A 21534-nucleotide genomic window follows, 5' to 3' on the forward strand; every position below is an offset into this window, starting at 1 on the left:
GTCCAGACAGGACGTTATAGGGACAGAGAGAGAGATAAGTCACTGTAATTTGGCCAGTTATTTTCCACCTGGTGTGAGTACTGGAAAGAAAAGCTGTACATCACTGTTGTAACACTGTCAAAGGCCTACGTACCTCTGGCATGCTGTTCAGTACCCAGCGCCAACGGCGTCAACTATGGGAGTGCTTGAGGGCTTGGGCACCCCCTGAAAAATTAATAAGCCAAATAGCACCCACTGAGATATCCCCTCATTTTGTCACGTAATCAAGGGCTGAAGATCCCCTTCCCTGGTTTTTCCCCGCGTCGGGGGGGGGGGGGGGGGGGGGGGGGGAAGAGGCGGGGCTGGGAGGCGGGGCTGGGGAGCACCCCCTGACGTTTTAAGAACCTTACGCCCCTGCCCAGCGCATTGTGTGTGTGTGTGTGTGTGTGTGTGTGTGTGTGTGTGTGTGTGTGTGTGTGTGTGTGTGTGTGTGTGTGTGTGTGTGTGTGTGTGTGTGTGTTGGTGTGTGTGTGTGTGTGTGTGTGTTGGTGTGTGTCAGTGTGTGAGAGTGAAAGAGAGAGAGAGAGAGAGAGAGAGAGAGAGAACTACTAAAAGAGTGGGTGACTGAGCAAGACCAATGGAGATAAAGAATGTTGATGAGACAAGGGGAAGACACTCCGCTGCTAAATATTCTGCTCCTAAGTACCGCCATCCATTATTACACTCGTCATTTATCAGCATAATAAGTTGTTTCTTTGGAGGTGTTGCCCCAGACTTATACTTTACATCAGCAACTCATGAGAGCTAGTTTGTCACTGCAAACTGAAATTCACACTGACTGACTGACTGACTGACTGATAAGCGACAGGCAGTGGATTGGTCAGTTGGTCACAATGGTCAGCTAATGCATTAGTACGATTAGCCATTAAGAGCTAGATGGCTTTGAAGGGCACCTTGGCTTTTAATTAGCTGATGATGATGATGATGTAGGCCTTTACATTATTATGGTGATTTTTAATAGCTTGCCTGGTGCCTCTGCCCTGACATGTCTCACTTACATACATACTCATTCCCTGATGAAGGCTTAACCGCCGAAACGTTGGATTCATTTTTGTCTTACCTGCTGTCCTAATACAATATTGGCACTCTGGCTATTGGCGTGTGCGGCCGCCGGCCACCCTCTTGTTTTTTCAAGATCTACTCTACAGTTTTCTCCCGTGTGCCGGCACCGACACAAGGACTTTGGTTAGCTTCTTTGTACTCACTTACATACACAGCCATAAATTGGTCCAATCCCTGCAGGTTTGCAGACTGATCTGCAAGGCACAAATCTTCTCTCTGTTGCGTGTGTACTCACCTAATAATTAATTCCTGCAAGGAGTCAGACAGATATTGTCCTTTAGTTTCATATCCATTAGAAAGTTATGGCAGAAAACATGTTTTTAGTCAAATATCACCACTTTTCCAGGAGCTGCACATGCACAGGTGACCACGACATTCTCTTCCGGCGAGAGGCCGGACCCAAAATGACTGCTGGACTGAACATATGAAATTTGAATTTGAATATGAATTTGAGAACAGTCTATGTTTGGGAAGCACAAACGTATGGGGCACACAAATGACACATGTGCGTTGTAATTAATGGTAATTAATCACACCACCTGCCAATTGTTAGGACCGATCTATGACTGTGTATTTGGAATACACAAGGCTAGTGCCTTTCATTCTAGTGCGTGTTTATTTATTTCACATTTCAAGCACTCTTACTGACTATTTAGTAGTAGTAATGCTTTAAATGGGAAAGGGAAGTCTGGAGCTCTCAGCTGGAACAGCTCCTGGTAAGCGGTCAAAGATGGATGGATGGATTTATATATCTATAGATGAATGCTTTAAATGTATTGAATTGCAACAGAATTTTATATTTCCAAGTATTCCAAGTTGCTATCATGCGGCATGCCACTACTTTTGTACTTTGAGTAAGTAGTATTGTTTGTATACAGGACTTTTAACCCATTTTGGTCGGGAACCCCTTTTGGTGTTTTAAACATTGTTATAATTTAGCTATTGAAAAATAGCAGATCTACAAGCTCATAGAACTCGCTACGAACTTGTAGGTCTGCTATTTTTTAGAAATCCTGAAAATGTGCCTCAAATCTTTCAGCGTTTCAGTTTTTAACTCAAATCTTTGCTTCTGTGGGGGTCCCTGGAACAACATCATTTTTCAGATGGGGGTCGGCAGCATATTGCATATAATTTTTGGGGTCCTTGACATGAAATATTGAGAACCACTGATATAGACACATGAGGTTTTTCAGAAAAAAATACATTTTAAAAATACATTTTTTTAAAATTTCGATGTCAGGCCTAAATGGGTTAACTTGTAACAGAGGAAATCTACATTGCAGTATTGATACTCTTACTTATGTAAAACATAATTGCTTAGTTCTGTTCTTTGACTATATAGAAGTGTCTATTTGTACGTCTCTAAATGTTTTGATGAATTGAACAAGGTGGACCCTCTTGTAAACAAGTGTAATGCTTAATTGGGTTGTCCACTCACAGTTAACAGTCTTTGTATTGAGTTTGTGCTTGAAATGTACTGTAATTCTGCAAACTGTTAATAAATATTTCAATCAATCAATCAATCAATTGCAATAACCCCCCCTCTCTCTCTCCTATCCCAGCTCCATGTGAAGCGAACACGTTCTTCTGCCACAGTAACATGTGCATCAACAACACGCTGGTCTGTAACGGCATGCAGAACTGTGTTTACCCCTGGGATGAGAACCACTGCAAAGGTGAGTGGTGATCCCATGCAAAGCTCAGATTCCTGGAATCACAGTGTATGTTATGTTCCTTCATCTGAAAGTGCTTTTGAATCAGTCTTATATCTGTAGATTCTTACTTTCATTTCAACATTTAAGTAGTGATGCACCGAATATTCGGCCGCAGACAATATTCGGCAGAAAATGGCTAAAAATGCATTTTCGGCCTATTCGGTTTTGGCCCGAATAAACAGAAAATATATCACCGAATAGTGTATACAATTAATGCATTCAAAAGAGCTGAATAAATGTTTTATGGACCCATAATAGTGATTATTATTTAAGTTAAGTTGCCATAACCATTTCCTTTGCCATAAATCAGGTAGCTTTAAGGTACGGCCATGACAGCAATGGTAGGAAAAAAGATATATAATATTAATAATCATATTCGGATATTTGGTATTCGGTTTTCGGCCAACTGTTTCCTATATTCGGTATTCGGTTTCAGCCAATAATTTCCCTTTCGGTGCATCCCTAATTTTTTGTTGTTTTTTCTACTGCTGCTTATAGCCAGTCGAGGTCTCTCTGACTCAGAGAGGCTATTACATTTCCGCTGTGCTTTTAATCCTCCTCCTCTGCACAGATTTTCAAATCACCTGGATCATTCAGTCCATTGATCCAGAGTCCCAGAGGTGCTTATAGCGGCAGTTCCATAGTTCAACTACAGTTTTCCGATAACATTATCCTATTTTCAGTGATTCCCTACAGGTATATACATATGATATCCTGTCAATATTATCCAGGTGAGTTGGGTGGTAATTAATTCTGCTGTGGACGCTGCAGGGGAGCCCAATTCCTTTTAATCAATCAGTTGTACTGGTTCCTAGACCTTGCTGTGTTTAGATCCATGCTGTTACTCTATTATAGCTCCAAGGTCAATCAATGCAAAGTACTGTGTGTCTACTGGTTGTGTGTGTGTGTGGGCGGTTAGCAGTTCAGGGTTAAGCTGTCTTTATCATTTTTTCACAGTTAAGAACACATTTGGAACAGAGTGCATTGGAACATTAACATATATGGATTTTCATAATGGTCTCCCCAATGACATCAATTACATAGAGTAGCCAATTCTTTTTTTTACCCCCTATTCCTCCCCACACACATTTCTGTGTTCTTCACTGCTGTTGTATCCTACTGGCTCACCTGCCTCTCACTGCTGTTGTATCCTACTGGCTCACCTGCCTCCCACCAGGAGGACGTAGAACCTTTGTCCTACTCCTCCCGCCCAACGCTCCCCGCTGAAGGCTCATACATAGACTGGATTTTCGGTGGTGGGGTGACCACCGAACTACAACATGACGTCACGAGCCGCGGTGAAGAGCAAACCACCGCCACCGCTCCAGCCCTTCTCTCTGTTTTTACACACGACCGCTCAACGTTATTTCAGCTCCGGTGGTCAGCTCACCACCGGAGCGGTGGTCACCTCACCACCGAAAATCCAGACTATGAATAGGCCTTGACAGGTGCCGCCCCAGCCAGTGGGAGTACATGCAATGACACTTATCACCCTCACTGTGCTACGGTCTGCTACCCGAGTGCCAGTATGTGCTTGCTAAACTTCCCTATGTGGAAAGGTGACATGTGTGGTGTTATGTGAAGATTTTGTGTTAAAATGTATTAACCCATTTTGGCGGGAACCCGCCACCGAGTGGCGCGCTACGAGCTTGTAGGTCTGCTATTTTTGAAAAATCGACTGACGACTGACATAGAAACATAGCTTTTTCAGAAAACTGTCAGGATGTAGAAGACATTTTTAGAATCTGATCTCAGGTCAAAATGGGTTAAATACCATAAACCTTTGTTTGCTACAGAGCTTTTCATAGATTTTGTATTCAAAGCCCAATCCATACATTCCACTGGGTGGGAATCTGTTGTGGGACCCCATGGCAGGAATAGCTTCTATCTATCTTGGCCTACAAAAACCCATCATCTCTGTAGCAGTGTTCCTGCCACCCCTAGAGGGCAGCTTCTTATTACAGTGGTTAAATCAGTTTCTCTTCTAAAGAAGATGCATCTGTATTCTGTATCGTATAGGTATGTAACTCTCCGAAGCCTTGGTAATAAACTTTGTTCCATTTATTTATTTTATTTAAAGAGCTTTTCAAAGCAAACGTTACAAAGTACCCTAAGTACAGCCAATGAAAAATAGCATCACTTTATTTAATCCTCCTCCATGACCTGTTCCTCATCCGACCCAAGCTACTGTTTCACCATGCTTTCTGAGCAGAGCATGGAGACGTGCAGTCAGCGAGCAACAGCCTCGTGTTTACGTCTCTCTCACTTGTATGCCTTCTCTCCCCTTAATGTTAATGTATTGGGCTGCTGCATTGCCCACATTTGTCCTCATTAGTGGCAAACTGTCAAGTTCTCTTTCTTTCCTTACCCCTCTGAACACAACTGTTTAGACACAGGGAAGGCTTCTCACCAAAGCTCTGCTCTACATGTTAATCCCTATATTCAAATGTCAGATGTCCCCGGAGACTGCATTGTTAGACATGCATTGTTAGTCTTCTCTGCTCTCTGTATTTCCCTGGTGACAAACAGGTCTAATATTCGCTCTGACCTTTTTGTCCAACTGTTTGATGAGAATCTTGCCCTTGGCAAATCTTGTACATGATCGTTGACCATGTGCTAGGAATTATCTTTACATGCGAGCTGTGATTTCTCCATCTGCTTAGGAATGCTTTCATTTCTCATGGTTCCAATACGGCATGCAAGGAAATGTCTGAGGCAAATCTCTTTTTCGAGATTATATTGTAAACTTTGCCGACCAGATCTCCTTCAAATGTTTTATGAGGTTCTGTTTTGACGGCAATCATCGGAAGTTGTATTGTCTTCCCTCCCCCCTCTCTCGCTCTCATATCCCCCCCTCTCCCTCCCCCTCTATACAGAGAAGAGGACTGTCAACATCCTGGACAACCTGAACGGCACAAATGGAACCATCATCGGCGTCACGTGCTGCATCGTGCTGCTCCTGCTCATCATCTCCGTCATCGTCCAGGTCAAGCAGCCGCGTAAGAAGTACATTCTGCGTCGGGAGGACTACGACCCCACCATGTTCCAGGAGGTCTTTGAGCCGCCGCACTACGAGCTGTGCACGCTGCGGAGCGCCGCCGCCGCCACCGCCTCGGCGGACCTGGTCGACCTGGCGGAGGACTTTGAGAACTACCACGCCCTGCGGCGTGCCTCCTCGCACTGCGTCCACGACCACCACTGTGGCTCCAACCCTGGCTCGGGCCACCTGTCGCAGCTGTCGCTCGGCGGGCGTGTGGGACGCGGCAGCCGCGGGAACTTGAGCGTGCGCGATGCGGCGGCGGCCGCACTGCTCACAGACATGCCCGCGCAGCAGTCCATGGCCGTGCGGCCCTTGCTGCCGGGCACTGGGAACCGGCGCAGCATCCTGGTCATGAAGCACAGCTATTCGCAGGAGGCGGCGGACAACGGATGTGACCTGGATGACGACCTGGATGATGTCCCCACCACCAGCCACCGGCTGTCGCGCCACGAGAAGGCTGTACAGCGGTCAGTATCCATAGATTTCTGATGGGGAGGAACAGCTGCCCTAGAGGTTTCTATGGGGATGTTGGGAGTTTGGGGCAGGGTGACATCTGTCTTTGATGTTCCTCTTATTTTAGCTTTACATTCATTATTTTTCCACCCCTCTCATTTATTCAGCGAGCTATGTCTTTTCCTTTCTACAATTATGGCAGTGAAAGGTTTAGTTTTTTACTTTGACCTTGGTTCTCTCTCCTCTTGCTATCATACTTTTTGCAAGTGCAATATTTCAAAAAGGGCTATATTATGATATTGAAACCCCTCCTCCTCCCCTCTTGCATGCTCATCCTTGAACATGACAAACTCCTTGCGAGGTTTAATTAATTTATAGTGTGCCGCTATAGACTCTGCTGTTCATGGAGGCTTGTCAGAGCTCTTTAAAGCAAATGCAGACCTCTTTCTAGCAGATGCTAACTCTGTAAGCAGTCTCGTGCTGACTGTTAGCACAAGGGCTTGTATCTGTGCCTGACTATTTCTAGAGATTACTGATTTTATTGACACGAATGCAAATGATAAACAAGTTGAAATGCATTTATATTAACTGTGAAAATTTATTATTTCCGTTCAGTATAGTTCAATATTTTGGCATGAACAGGATTTTTTCTATTCGAAAAAGAAAACATATTTTACTCTGTTAACTGCACCTTGACCGCTTGAAAAGTAATTGTATGTGTTTACAAGGATATTGAGGTATCAAAATATATTTCTGGAGAAAACACATTCGGTATTCTCCTGCATGCACTTTTATGTGCTTTATCCTAATTGTATTTGACTGTTGATTATTAATTTTCTACAAAAGTCTGCATGAAACACTCACAGAGCGAGGCAAGCAAACCACTAATGAAATGTATTACTGATATGCCACATATTAAATGCATTCTGACCTCTCTATGCAAAAGGAGTTTGACATTAAATGAAAGAGCCCTGACATTTCAGGTTCTGCCTCATTGGCTCTTTGAGCAAACATGAATCAGAGTACAACACAACTAGGGTCTAAGAGACAATCTCACAAGGTAAGCACCCCCTATCCAACAATCAACATCTTTATATGTTGTTGTGTAGTCATCATTTGCCCATGGAAGTTAGTATATAGACGAATCCAGAAACGGGTCTCATGGTCGCAGCTTACGTATTTCCTGTAGGCGGAGCTGACGTAGCTGCGGGGTAAATCCGCACGTCTTTAAATGCTTAGTATGAGGTATAAAATACAGCAGCCTTGTGTTCATAAAACAGAAAGATTGGGTATTGGGTAAGACTGACATTATGTATCTTTCAGGACCTTTCACTGCTTCGTCTCAACCATTACTCAATGGCTCTGGTCTCAGCCACCGCGGTGGATATTTTGACATTCCGTTTTTTTTTTTTTTTTAATGTTGCCACTACTGTTGGAGCAGCCATAAACTACACAGGTTCATCTTGATGTTCTGGGCATCTTTGTAATGTTAGTGTTAGTAAAAAGCAGGTAAAAGAGTAACGTTTGAGGCAGACTAACATCAGTCACTCTACCGTTCACTGTAGTAGAAGAGGTGCGCCTGGTGAGGGTTTAAACCCTGCAGCTATGTCGAGTCCGCCTACAGGAAATACGTAAGCTGCGACCATGAGACCCGTTTCTGGATTCGTCTATACCTTTATGTAATTTATTTTTCCCTTTCTGTGACTTTTGCCCCTGGGTAATCTCTTTTTTTTAGTTCATTTTCACCAAGATGGTTTTCCTGCTTGCGGCCATCTTGCCCTCCTAGCAAGTTTGTTTGATAGTCTCTGTGATGCTCAAGCTATGCCCTCTCCTACTGAGGGCATACATCGTATCACTCGATGTGTATTCATTGGCATGGACTTTTCCCAATCATCTTCAGTTGAACCCGCTGTTAAATAAATAAATGATGTCTAACCTTTGCACTTTCCCCCCCATTAGTAGGCCTACAGCGACCTCCCATGTGTATAAAACACCTTAAAACATTCTGGGCGGGAACCCCTGTTGGTGTTTCAAGCATTATGTTATACTTTAGCTATTGAAAAATAGCAGATCTACAAGCTCATAGTGCGCCACCGACTGGCGCGCTACAAGCTTGTAGGTCTGCTATTTTTGAAAAATCGTTAAAATGTGGCGCAAATCATTGAATATATATTTCAGAGCGAACATTTTTAACTAAAATATTTGCTTCTGGGGGGTCCCTGGAACTACATATTTTGAGATGGGGGTCCGTGGCCCAATAGAGATAATTCTGGGGGTCCTTGACATGAAAAAGGTTGAGCACCACTGACATAGAAACATAGGGTTTTCAGAAAAAATGTAGGATTTAGAAGCCTTTTTTTATCGACCTCAGTCCAAAATGGGTTAAATTCTATTTAAAGCACAAAGGCAAATCTATATTACTGAAAAGCAAAAAATAATTCCTGCTGTTACTTAAAAGGGATAGTTCACCCCCCCCAAGAAATCATTTGTTTCTATCGATTACTGACCCCATGGAGACTTGAATTCATGGGTATATTTTTGTTTTCAATAATTCGATGAGCAGCAGTGGTTCCCTATGGAGACACAAAGAGTCTATTTTGTGTCTCCATAGGGAGCATATAAGTAGGAAGCTGGTCATCAAGTTATTGGCTTAGGAATGCGACAAAAACAAAAAATATCCATGAATTCAAGTCTCCATGGGGGGAGCAATCAATAGAAAAAGAGTCATTTAGGGGGTGAACTATCCCTTTAAGTGGGGAAAATGGGATGTTCACTGCACATTCCAATATGAAACCTTACAATGCATTATAGTACAACTTAGGTTGAGCTTCCACTAACACTACTTAGATTGAGCTCCTGTGGTTATCCAGGAATGTATTTGATATTTCTGATCGCACACGTATACAGGATAGCTCTGTATTTTTTGCATGGTGTGTGTCACTTGTTGTATTTATTATTTGAATGTTTGATTAATTGTGAAGTCTCTATTTATGCCTTTACATTGTAACATGCCATGTGTGCGCTCCATGCTCATGCTGCTTCCATAAGGTGGCTACTGTATAAGAATACAGTGTGACACTGTGTTGGGGTGGAATTCTGATTCAGATATTTTAGTCATATATCATGAGTTGAAACAGGGTACAAATTATCATGAATAATATGCAGCTTTATATGCACGCATTATTATGGAGCAGTCACATGAGGTGTTACTCATTCTGTTGTGTCTCATTGTGGGAACTGCTCTGTGTGTGTGTGTGTGTGTGTGTGTGTGTGTGTGTGTGTGTGTGTGTGTGTGTGTGTGTGTGTGTGTGTGTGACGTGTGTGTGTGTGTGTGTGTGTGTGTGTGTGTGTGTGTGTGTGTGTGTGTGTGTGTGTGTGTGAGAGAGAGAGAGAGAGAGAGAGATTGTGTGTTTATCTGATTCTTTTCTTCTACATTATGTTGCATTGTCTCCACCATGTAGACTTCTTGAGAATAGTGCAATCCTGGATCAATACGAACGGGCGTCAATGCGCTATGAAAATGCAGAGCGGAGATTTACACCAGCATATGATGTGTGATGGTGACGAAAGGACACTTTGACGAACACGTGGCGAATATGTTCTTGTGCAGACATGATCACAAAAGAACTATGCAGATGGAAAGATGTTAGCTGGAATGCTGTCTGACTGTGACACATTTTGATGTTTTGAAACATTTAATACCAGTAGGCTATGTACTTTCAGCAGGGCATAGTCATGCCAGGTTTTCTATAGTCTTACTGGAATTAGCTGGACTTGAATATTAATTTTACATTTTGGACCTAAGCCAGAAATATGTTTCTCACTGTCACAGATCCATCCAAATAAATAAATAAAAGATAATAACATAATCATCTACTAACTTTTATAGCATAATTTCTTTGCATGCTTGTTGACGTTTTGATATAAACCTACACATTATGATTTCAGCTGCAAATTATTAACACTAGCAGTTTGTCAAATTTAGGAAGGCAACGTGTTTTATTAGTTTTAATTGGAAATAAACATGGCTAATTACTAGTCTGTGTTGAAATTGAACAGCTTTGGAATTACCAAAATTTGATTACTTTTTGTGGCAATACAAGATGCAATTGTATGACTTGTGCATGCTGTGCAACTATATCCATCAAAACGTGAATCCACTAACATTGAGGCATCCACTAATACGTAAACCACTTTGTGTAAGCCAAGGAAAGATCATATTGCAGTATTAATTGCATGCAGTATTGTAGCTTAGCTAAGCAAATAGGACAAAAGCACGGCGCTACTAAACTTCAACATTTCACTTTTACCTAAATACAATTCCCTTTCAAAGGTTATTAATTGACATTTTTGACACGCATAATCATTTTTGACAAATGTTTAATTTTATTTTTTGACTTTCAAAAAGTCTGTCTATCTCTCTTCTACCGTAGAAACTTAAAATCTTTGTATTAAAACAGACTTTTATACTAAGGCGAACTGAAAGAAGGTCAGTTTTTAAAGAATACTCAAAATATCTTTCAGGGCAGATTTTACTGATGCTTTGTAACAATAAAAATAAAATAAGGGGAAAAATGCCTTTGTGTTATCGGCTCATGTAGTCAGTGTTCCCTTTGTACTTTAGTGTGTCCCATCGTATGTAACTGTATCACCATATCTGGACATGATTAAAATGTAGTGGACTTGCTTTAGATAGAAACATTGATACTAAACCTCAGCAAAATAAGATTTATAATTGTACTTTCGTTTTTTTTTTTAGTGCCAGATGGGATTTGAAAATACTGTTTAATATACTTTTTCTATTGCTTACAACTTACCGGTTATAATTTGAACTGTCCTGATAAGGTCAATCACACCCATGGAGTACTTCAAATGGGTTCAAACATAAGGAATTATTCCTAAATACTATTTGTCCAAAACATCACTAGCGCATTATGGACAATGAAATGTTTGCTCTGGTGCTGAAATGTAGCCTACTAACAGTTAGTATATTAGTGAACACATTCAACTAAACTATAGGGAGCTGTTGTTTTAGTCTGCATTTCACAAAGCCTTCATTGTGGAGAGCCAAAATACAAACTGAATGTTACATGTGTATGAGAAGAATTTCTCTTGCTTTTCCTTCTCTCTCTCTCTCTCTCTCTCTCTCTCTCTCTCTCTCTCTCTCTCTCTCTCTCTCTCTCTCTTCATCATATGACGTTGTTGCATGCCCAAAATAATGTATCTATAAATTCACAATGCGTTGTGATATTATACATGTGCTATTTTGGCACACAACAAAGGATGGTGCATAAATTAAGCATCTCTCTCTAGCTCTAACTTTTGCCTTCAATTTCCTTTGCTGTGTTCATTTTACTGTATTGTCAATTTGTCATATATGTGTGTATTACTTTATGTATTGTCTGTATGTATACATTATTTTACTTCCATGCTACCTGTATAACTCCCTACACGTCTTCTGTCTATACACACACACACACACACACACACACACACACACACACACACACACACACACACACACACACACACACACACACACACACACTTCCCGCCCCTACCGATATCAAATAAAATATTTTCTTTTTGTACATGTACAATGTGCTGATTTTTGGTGTATGTTGTCTTATGTGCTTATACTGCTAACATGGCTGTTAATAATGATAATAATACATGGTTGAAAGCAAAGCAATAGATTCCCCTCTCTCTCTTTCTACACAAACCTGTCTACTAGTGTAGATGGGAGTCGACACCACATTGATAATGTGAGTCGGAGCCAATTCACCCACAAGAAGACAGAATGAACCTAAAGTAATAGTGTTTTCATTTCTCTACAGATACTTCAGACAGATGCATCATTCCTCTGCATCTTGCCAAGTTTGACAACTTGTGGAACTAACGTTTCTCTTCCCTGTGCATCTTGACTGAACTGTTACAGTGAACAACTTTACCCATATAGAGTGTTGTGGTTGAGGAACAAAAGAAAATAAGAAAAAGCATTTGGTGTATTGCGTATACATTTTTTCTTCTTTGGATTACAACGGTGCATTTACCCGTGCTCGACAAGTGGCTAGGATTGACAAGCCATGGGACACTGATAATTTGAAATACTGGACTGAAACTCTTAAAAAAAAATACCTTTAATGTACATTTGTTCTGGGAATGAAAATAAGAATCTTTTTTTAATATATATTTTTTCTCATTCTCACGTAAACAAAATAATAGACAATTTTCCTGATGAACACACATTTTGTTTGTTACTTTGGGTGTTATGTTACATTTACGGCTGTAGGTTATTTATTTGCATTCTGAACATAATACCATACAGTCCTGTTGTTCAGAAATCAAGACAGCAGCCAAAAAAAGCAAAAGAAAGAAAAAAGATAATAGGCTATATCATATTCATACATGTGCCACTGTTACATTCTATGACTTAAAGGGATATTTCACTTTCAAAAAAGCTTTTGGTCATTTCATCATCTACTCATGTGCTCTTATGTGAACACCCCATACAGTTTTTAAGTTGCTTGATTCAGTATTTACTATTTAGATATTTGACATTAATTTTAGCTGCCCCGCCCGCTTCCTATACAAACCCATTGTAACTTCAAACTCCATTTTAACCATGATAGATTCATCGAAAACACCCAACCTTTTTATGGTGACTGATACTGTCCTTCTAATATGTGAGGGGCCGTGTTTTTTCATTTACCGTTTTCATTTATTTTTCATTTTTCATCGTTATTTTGGAAAATGTGGCAGACCACGTATAGCGCAACAGAGGAGAATAAAAAAGTACATTAAAAACTAGAAAAAGTGCCCTTCTGGGCACAGGTCTCCACCAGGAGGATAGGACTGTGTGAGATGTTTGGCAAAATGTTTAGGATTAATATAAACGTGTTTTTTAAGCATTTTGTTCCAAAAATGTGTTTTGCAAAAATCAACCTGTTGGTGGCGCTATAACAGGCCAATGTGAAAAGGGTGGGATATATTCCTCAGCCTAGTAAGAAAATGTGTGAAAGATTTCACGTAAATTGCATGCTGCGTTCATGATTTGAGGCTTTTGTTCAAAACGGGGCAATCTTGCAAACTGTGAAAGCCAATTATAGCCAATTAGGATGGAATATGAAATATCGGACAGATCCGACTTGAGCACATGACCATAGAGATACTGTGTAACGATTTGTGAGATTTTTGGACAGAATCTGGAGGAGTAATATCAAAAAATGTGTTTTACAAAAGTCGGCCTCCTGGTGGCGCTATAAAAGGCAGATGCGGAAAATGCAGGTCAAAGGTTTGTCCTTGGCCTCTAGGGAGTGTGCATGCAACGTATCACGCAGATCGGTGCAGTTTTAGGTAAACAATGTGAAAAGCTGCCTCATGGTGGCGCTATAACAGGCCGTTCTGGAAAATGTGGGGCAGAGGTTCATCGTTGGCATCCAGGGAGTGTGTGTGCAAAGTTTGGCATTGATCGGGCCAACGGTGCCGGAGATTAGCTGATAACGGACGGAAGGACGGACGGACGGACGGACGGACGGACGGACGGACGGACGGACGGAAGGAAGGACACACACACACACGGACAGAGTGCAAAACATACTCTCTCCCCATGCCTTCGGCCTGGTGGAGACAATAAATGAAAACAGTAAATGAAAAAGCACGGCCCCCTCACGTATTAGAAGGATTGTATCAGTCAACAGAAATAAGGTCAGGTGTTTTCGATGAATCTATCATGGTTAAAATGGAGTTTGAAGCTAAAATGAATATCAAATATCTAAATACTGAATCAAGCAACATAAAAACTGTCTGGGGTGTTCACATAAGCCTGAGTAGATGATGAATTGACCAAAAGTTATTTTGAAAGTGAAATATCCCTTTAACAACTAGCCTACATTTCTATCCCTCCATCTACTGAAATTCTAACACTAAATGGTGTAATATATATTTTTAGTTTATTTGATGGCACAATGATGTCTTAAAACCATTTGCATATATTATTTATACAACACATAAAACAATGCTGGAGAGAATGTTTTCAATAAACTGATTTTGATTTTCTCATGTCTGTTATTTTGAATTACTCTTAATCTACACGTGTTATAAGGACTCAATTTCCCATGATCCTTCTGTGACCACTTCGGTGTTCTGACGACATCATTAGGCGTCTCAGAGGACATGCAGGCAGATCTGGGCGCATCTGAGGCAATACAAGCTGTACTGAGGAATCTGTGCAGGACAGGTTATTTATGGATATATAAAGAGCTTGTTTTTTCCTTTTACATCAAAACGCATTAATGGCACAGATCGTAATATTGTACGGTGTAGGTGAGACGTTGGCGTTTTGAAACCCCTGCTCACTGACAACACTTACACAACACACTGACAACATACAGAGACATTCTAGGGCTAGCAGTGTCACCGTGAGAGCCAGCCATGGCGTATTCTTTGATATTAAAAGCCGTGCACCGACATTTGCTACAGTCATGTTGCAGACACACACAGATCAGCTTGCTGAGGACCGCTTCTACAACATCATCAGGGATTTTCTTCTTCAGAAAGACAGATGGTACTTCATCATCTGCCGCCGGATGCAAAAATGTTACGCAAAGACGGGATATTTATCTAGACTCTATGCTTAGAAATAAAAGCAGTCCCAAGGAGAGAGAGGGTGGGCAGATGTCTGTTTCCAAGTACCAACGCGGTATGGCAAAACCCTCGGCTGCTCAAAAGGGTAAACAATACATTCACAATACAATTACACTGATTGATTGATTGAAATATTTATTAACAGTTTTCAGAATTACAGTACATTTCAAGCACAAACTCAATACAAAGTCTGTTAACTGTGAGTGGACGACCCAATTAAGCATTACACTTGTTTACAAGAGGGTCCACCATGTTCAATTCATCAAAAATGAACACAATACATCACAATACATGCCTTCAATTGTGAAGGCACACTACATGCCTTCACAATACATTACACCAGCCACGTTACCTGCATGCATAATGATAGTACGTACACTACAGGCTAATCATTCATTATAGTATTACATTAATAATACTACTTCATATTGCGTGAGTCTTACTGTCTTATTATATAACTGAAGTCTGCAATTATCTGTCTCACACCCTTCCACTGACAGTAAAGGACGCAGGCAGAGACTTCACCTACTTCATAGTGGTACTCATCGGACTCAGTGTAACAGGTGACTGACGCAAATGCCTTATTATTGTGTGGTGACAATGTCATAAAAAAGCTGGCATCCATCCTAACCCTAGAAAGGGCTTTATATATTCCATACATTTCATTCTATAATGCCATAGAACACTCAATGTAATTTTCCTGGGCAGCATTCTAAATTTAATTTGATTATTAATTGCTGCAACATGGGGCCACGGGCCAGATCCTGTCTCCTGTCATGTAGTTATTATTAGACATATTAATTTTTGCCAAGTTCTGGCAAAAATAAAACGTTTATTCAGTCAAATCTTCACACACAACACTTGTAAACGCCCTTCAATGGGTGCATAATATGTAAAATGGCACACAAATTGTATGTTGCAGTTCCTCCAGTGGGGGCATACTTTGGTTAGACATAGCATTGGTCCCACTAGATGAGGGTGCGTTAAAACGACCGGATTAAGGTTGGTGAGGGGTGCGTTAAGGGTTGGGAGAGGGTTAAGATTAGGGTTTGAATCTAGAGTTGCAATACCCTCCATTGACTTCCCATTCATCCAATTTGCTTTTGCGATCTGCTTGTATTAAACAACGTTAAACTCACCAACATTGCAGATCTAGGCCAAGCTTGAATTATCCTCTTTCAATCTGCCAAGCTTTTGTTTCATAAAAATCCACCGTAGACATGTTATGAGCTACTTTCTGTCAAGAAATTCTCTGCAGGTGAGTGTTGGATTTTGGAAGCACTCGTTTTTATTAACGGGTCGCACTGCTGCCTCCTGCATTATGTGCAAATGCAAAACAGGTGGTACGCAGGGCCGTTCAGTGACTTCGACGAGTGCTTCCAAACTCCAATACTAAGAAAAAGAATCACCTGCAGAAAATTTCTTGACAGAAAGTAGCTCATAACATGTCTACGGTGGATTTTTATGAAACAAAAGCTTGGCAGATTGAAAGAGGATAATTCAAGCTTGGCCTAGAGCTGCACTGTTGGTGAGTTTAACGTTGTTTAATACAAGCAGATCGCAAAAGCAAATTGGATGAATGGGGAGTCAATGGAGGGTATTGCAACTCTAGATTCATCCCATTATTAAGAAAATCTAGAGTTGCAAATTGCGGCTAGGGTTAGTGTGAGGGTTTGAGATATCGGACCAATGGTATGTCTAACCAAAAGCATGCACCCGGTTTAGTGTAATTGTAATAACAGTACATGTGCTCATTGAAGCAAGTGTACACGTGTTTAGTGTTGCTGTGCAGTGTGAATGCCTGGGGGTCAGCTCTTGTCATCTTAACCATTTCACAATTTGTGTACAATGTCTCATCACTAGTCTAGTCATGATTGGAGTGACAGGACTAGCCTGGCTAATAAGCCAGACTAATATCACACAACACTGTCGCGGGCATTTTCTTTTTGCCAACGGCTGATTCGGTCTGGCTTATTAGCCAGGCTATGACAGGAGTCGTCACAGGACAGGACATACCTTTTATATATGTGATGTATGCCATGCTTTTGTTATTGCTTAATGTAAATCGCTCTGGATTAAGAGCGTCTGCTAAATGCCTAAATTGTAAATTGTAATTGTAGGACGGCATTCACAGCAACACTAAACCCGTGTAAACTTTCACCTTCAATGTGCACAATCATACTGTACATATGGGGCTATCATCCATCCATGTAGCCTCATGAAGTAGATGAGGAGTTATAGTGAGTATGGTGAGGTATCATCTAGATTGGCACATGTTGATTAAATTCTTGTGTGCACATGTACTTGCACTCTTTTTTTAGGAGGGTTGCTATATGTGGTCTTCCAGGAGCTGTTCTCTTCATCAAGCCCAAACAAAATCTACGGGAAAGCGTTTAACCTAGTCAGGTTACACCCAGAGGTACTGTACAGTAATGCCTGATTTATACTTGGTTGTAAATCGGGATGTGTGCCATAAATTCACATCATGATGTTTTGTGATCTGCTAGTTTCGACACCCAGCATGCAAGACAAGTACGTATAAATCGAGTTTAAAGGGTTAGTTCAGCTGTATGAAATACTTGCCGTAGTGGTTGCAAAGGTATTCATTGATTGCCTGGTTAGGGTTTAGGTAAATATGAAGTCGTTCCAGTCAATTGGCGGGGGACTGGGGGCCACTCATTAAAAAAATTATCCACAAAACTAGCGTCATTTATATTGTTTACCTATTTCTACCATATAGAGCAGTAGTTCCCAAACTGTGGTGCGTGCACCCCTTGTGGTGCGCGAGCGCCTTCTAGGGGGTGCACGACATGAAAAGGCTAATGGTGGTGCTATGGTTTTATTATAAATATATGAACATATGCCAATATATGGCAAGTATATGCAGAACATAGCCTATGTTGCATATATGCCATATTCAGGTTCATATATGTGCATGTATATGTGGATAAATAGGAAATGTATGTCTCTATATAGCTTATGCAATTTATATTTCCATGTGGGGGGGTACATCAGTTAGGTCAGGAGGTAACGAGGTGCATGGCCAAAAAGGTTTGGGAACCGCTGATATAGAGCAACGTTTGTTCAACTTTGACTCCTCTGTCAAAGTTGGGGTCAGCTACACCTACAGCAGCACAAAAGAAGTAAGCTATAGTAAGTCAGAAAATGAATATGAACTGCTCAATTGTATTTTCTCTTTTTATTCTAAATTGTAGGTAATTGGTGCATTTGGGGAGCCAATAGTGTGTTATGGTGAGACCACCCGCAGAGGAAGGAGACAGCAAGTCAGGTACGAACGAATGCCATTAATACAGTATGTCGGCTCAATTCATTTCTGACTGAGAATTTTGTACCACTAAAAAGTGGCAAAATGCAGTGCTTCCGCTTTTCGCCATGTTATTAGCTTGCCTGGTGTTGCCAGAGTTATCGTACTGACAATACGTCGCTTTGATCAGAGTGTTCAGCTATAAGTCCATTTCCTTGGTGATGTACTTAAGTACATTTTTCTTAGTATTCTGTACTTTACTTGAGTGTTTGTCAAAAAAGGAACAGTGCCAATTATGTGATCCCAGTCTGGCAGCCCAATGCCATAGAGAGTTGTAAGTATGCAACAGGGAATCGCTAGCCTGACACTGAACAGAAAAAATGTAGGGATTTATATAGGTAGCATGGAAGTAAATAATGTATACATATAAGAATACACCGGCGGGTGACCATTTGAGAGCTAGGTTATAGACTATTTGTTTTTATTTATGGCAGCCTAGGGCATACCCACAGACTGGTTGTTAGATGGTCTCAACAACTCGGGATGCCCAAAAGGGCTGGCAAAGTATTGACCTTATGCATACCGCTGCCATCTTGCCAGCAAGGTGGTACTGGTAACTAGGTGCAATTTCCCATTGACAGCCAAACAGAAAAGTCATATCTGATGATATTAAACGTCAGACTCACCAACATTGCAGCTATACAAAAAACTTGAATTATCCTCTTTCTGTCTGCAAAGTGTTTGTTTCATAAAAATCCACGTAGACATTTTATGAGCTACTTCCTGTCAAGAAATTCCTTGCAGATGATGATGAAGTGTCAGAGTTTGGAAACGCTCATTATCCGTAAAGCAACCTCCTATGTGCAAATTCGAAACGGGTGGTACGCATGGGCCGCTGAGTGATATTCAACGAGCCCAAACTCCAAACACTTTGCAGATGGAAAGCTTTTCGTACAGCTGCAATGTTGGTGAGTTTGACATTGTTTAATACAATCAGATAGCAGATAGGACTTTTCTATTTGGATGAATGGACTGTCATCAAGCCATTCAACGCTTGTTAGCACAAGTAGAGCGTTCTTCCGGGTGCTTCAAAACGCCACTGAGCAACTTCCATGTAAATGAATAGCGGGGGCGGGGTGAAAAATTGCACCTAGTTACAACCTTGCCGGCAAGATGGCGGTGTGCATAGGCAGCCGCCACATATGGCGGAGACACTGTTACTTATACGCATAGAGTACTGAGTGACATGCTTATTGTAGCATGAACACGTGTGTGTGTGTGTGTGTGTGTGTGTGTGTGTGTGTGTGTGTGTGTGTGTGTGTGTGTGTGTGTGTGTGTGTGTGTGTGTGTGTGTGTGTGTGTGTGTGTGTGTGTGTGTGTGTGTGTGTGTGTGTGTGTGTGTGTGTGTGTGTGTGTGTGTGTGTGTGTGTGTGTGTGTGTGTGTGTGTGTTACCTTAGTCATCTGGAGTATCTGAAGGACGGGCTGAAGTGCATGAGACTCAAGTTTTACATCGAGGGTTCAGAACCAGGCCGCAAAGGAACTGTTCATTCAGAATCAAAAGAGGTGATCACTCTCTTTTTCCCTTCAGTGATTTATATAAAACAATATAGTTCAACAATTATGCAACTATAAAATGGTTCGGATTAAAACATCTGTATGTAATATATTATGTACTTTTGTCCTTTGCAGAATGCTGAAACAGGAAAGTATGAGTTTCGTTACATATTTGTGGAAGTAGAAACCTACCCAAGACGGACCATCATCGTAGAGGATAACCGATACGTCTGACAATAGACAAGCAGTCTGGGGTGCTGCAGCCTGCTTCATTGATCAACCAGTCTGGGGTGCTGCAGCCTGCTTCATTGATCAAATGTAGGCTTGAGCATTGATTGGCAGATAACATGGTTGGGACAAAATGTTTATTGAATGCTACAGTAATAATACCCTCACACTTACAGTCTAATTACAGTAGGGCCTGAGTCTGAACAATACTCAAAAGAATACACAAGAAAATACACATTTGTGATGACGTCAATGGCCGTTTTTAGCCCAATGAGTGTTTTTGCAAAACTAATGCTTGGAATGGATTCAGCATCATGAAACCCCCCTAGTTTGACACGTCACATGCTACATAAAGCATGGTGAATTTTTTTTATATTTTACCTTCTATAGGTTGTTAATGGTATGCCAATATGAAAATTGCTCAACATATGCAAGTTAGCATCCGGCAGTTTCTACATGCTGGGGACCCATACTCAACATTTCTAACATAAAACCTTGGTGTACTCAACATGTCTGGGTTCACAATGGGGCTCTATGGGCTGCTAAGTAGACTACAATGATTTGGGGGTTCTGTAAAAGATTGTGCAACCTGCTTTACAAACTGTATTCGAACAATATTCTTTGGTGGCTGACCTTTTGTAAATCACATGATTTTTGTTGTGAACAAAATCTTAAAATGTACTGTGCTGTTGATACTTGAATTGGTATCCAATTTGAGAAAGATTCTACATTTTCCCAGAAATTAATCACAACTTCACTGAAAATAGTGACTATACATTTGTAATAAATTGTGTGAAATATATTGTTTCTTGACTTTGTTGACTTATTTTTAGCTATGTGCATATTTGAATACCAACCAACAATAAACTTGGATATTTGGCATATGACACTGTTGCCTCTGAAAATGCTAGGGTTGCCACCTTTGAGATCTTGAAATAAGGGACACTCTTTACGCCTGCCACGACCTTGCGGCACAGGCGTGTGCGGCAAGGCCGGCAAGCATTAAGTTGAAGCAATAGGTTGAAGCAATAGGTTGAAGCAATAAGTTGAAGCAATAGGTTGAAGCAATAAGTTGAAGCAATAGGTTGAAGCAATAAGTTGAAGCAATACGTTGAAGTTTCCCTTCAACTTATTGTTAATGCTATCCACAACTTTTGAAGTAGAATTTTGTTTTCCAAATGAGCATAACAACTAACGTTATTTACTGTCTGCCATACCATATGGTAGTGCAGTACTTCCATTTTGACAGTAGGGACTTCTCTCCCTCACCTCACCACATGTTTTCCATGCGCAACTTTCCAGTTTTTACAATAACATTGGTCACCTATCGAACGATGTGGCTTTTCGTTTTCGTGCCCCGTTTCTTACATTGCGTCTATTTTGCTTCATGAAGAGAACATTTTCTATAAGAAAACAATTTGACGAGATGTGATTAGATTTACTTGACAAGTTGACATCCTATCAACACTAATAGTAATATCAAGTAAACTAGCTCTGTTTCCATAGCTCTAGTGCGTAAGAGCAACGCATT

At 41.0% G+C, this 21534-nt stretch overlaps 2 protein-coding genes across 3 annotated transcripts in view; both read left to right on the forward strand.

Annotated features, from left to right (window-relative positions):
* neto1l (neuropilin (NRP) and tolloid (TLL)-like 1, like) overlaps positions 1-7362 on the forward strand; it is a 127644-nt gene extending 120282 nt beyond the window's left edge. Inside the window, exons 7-9 of the mRNA XM_079489024.1 lie at positions 2664-2777; positions 5693-6323; positions 7293-7362. Of these exons, the coding sequence (XP_079345150.1) occupies positions 2664-2777; positions 5693-6323; positions 7293-7353 (806 nt within the window). The 3' untranslated portion in view covers positions 7354-7362. The remainder of the gene's footprint in view (positions 1-2663; positions 2778-5692; positions 6324-7292) is intronic.
* Positions 7363-14450: 7088 nt separating this feature from the next.
* On the forward strand, positions 14451-20810 carry timm21 (translocase of inner mitochondrial membrane 21). Of its 2 annotated transcripts, XM_079489597.1 has the most exons (7): positions 14451-15040; positions 15456-15518; positions 17277-17374; positions 18171-18244; positions 19679-19784; positions 19911-20009; positions 20046-20810. In XM_079489597.1, the coding sequence occupies exons 1-6, from the start codon at positions 14743-14745 to the stop codon at positions 20007-20009; spliced, it is 738 nt and encodes a 245-aa protein (XP_079345723.1). In that variant the 5' UTR covers positions 14451-14742; the 3' UTR covers positions 20046-20810. The 2 variants fall into 2 exon arrangements, with proteins under 2 accessions (XP_079345723.1, XP_079345722.1); XM_079489596.1 differs by having other exon boundaries at positions 19911-20810.
* Positions 20811-21534: the final 724 nt, after the last annotated feature.

Source organism: Electrona antarctica (assembly GCF_951216825.1).
Source record: "Electrona antarctica genome assembly, chromosome: 20".
NCBI lineage: Eukaryota > Metazoa > Chordata > Actinopteri > Myctophiformes > Myctophidae > Electrona > Electrona antarctica.

Excerpts from the sequence above, each read along its gene's own strand:
- timm21 (XM_079489596.1), top strand. The coding sequence starts at position 14,743 with ATGGCGTATTCTTTGATATTAAAAGCCGTGCACCGACATTTGCTACAG. Across the intron at positions 15,519-17,276 it reads CATCGGACTCAGTGTAACAG|GAGGGTTGCTATATGTGGTC; the intron begins GTGACTGACGCA and ends CTCTTTTTTTAG. Across the intron at positions 19,785-19,910 it reads TTCATTCAGAATCAAAAGAG|AATGCTGAAACAGGAAAGTA; the intron begins GTGATCACTCTC and ends TGTCCTTTGCAG.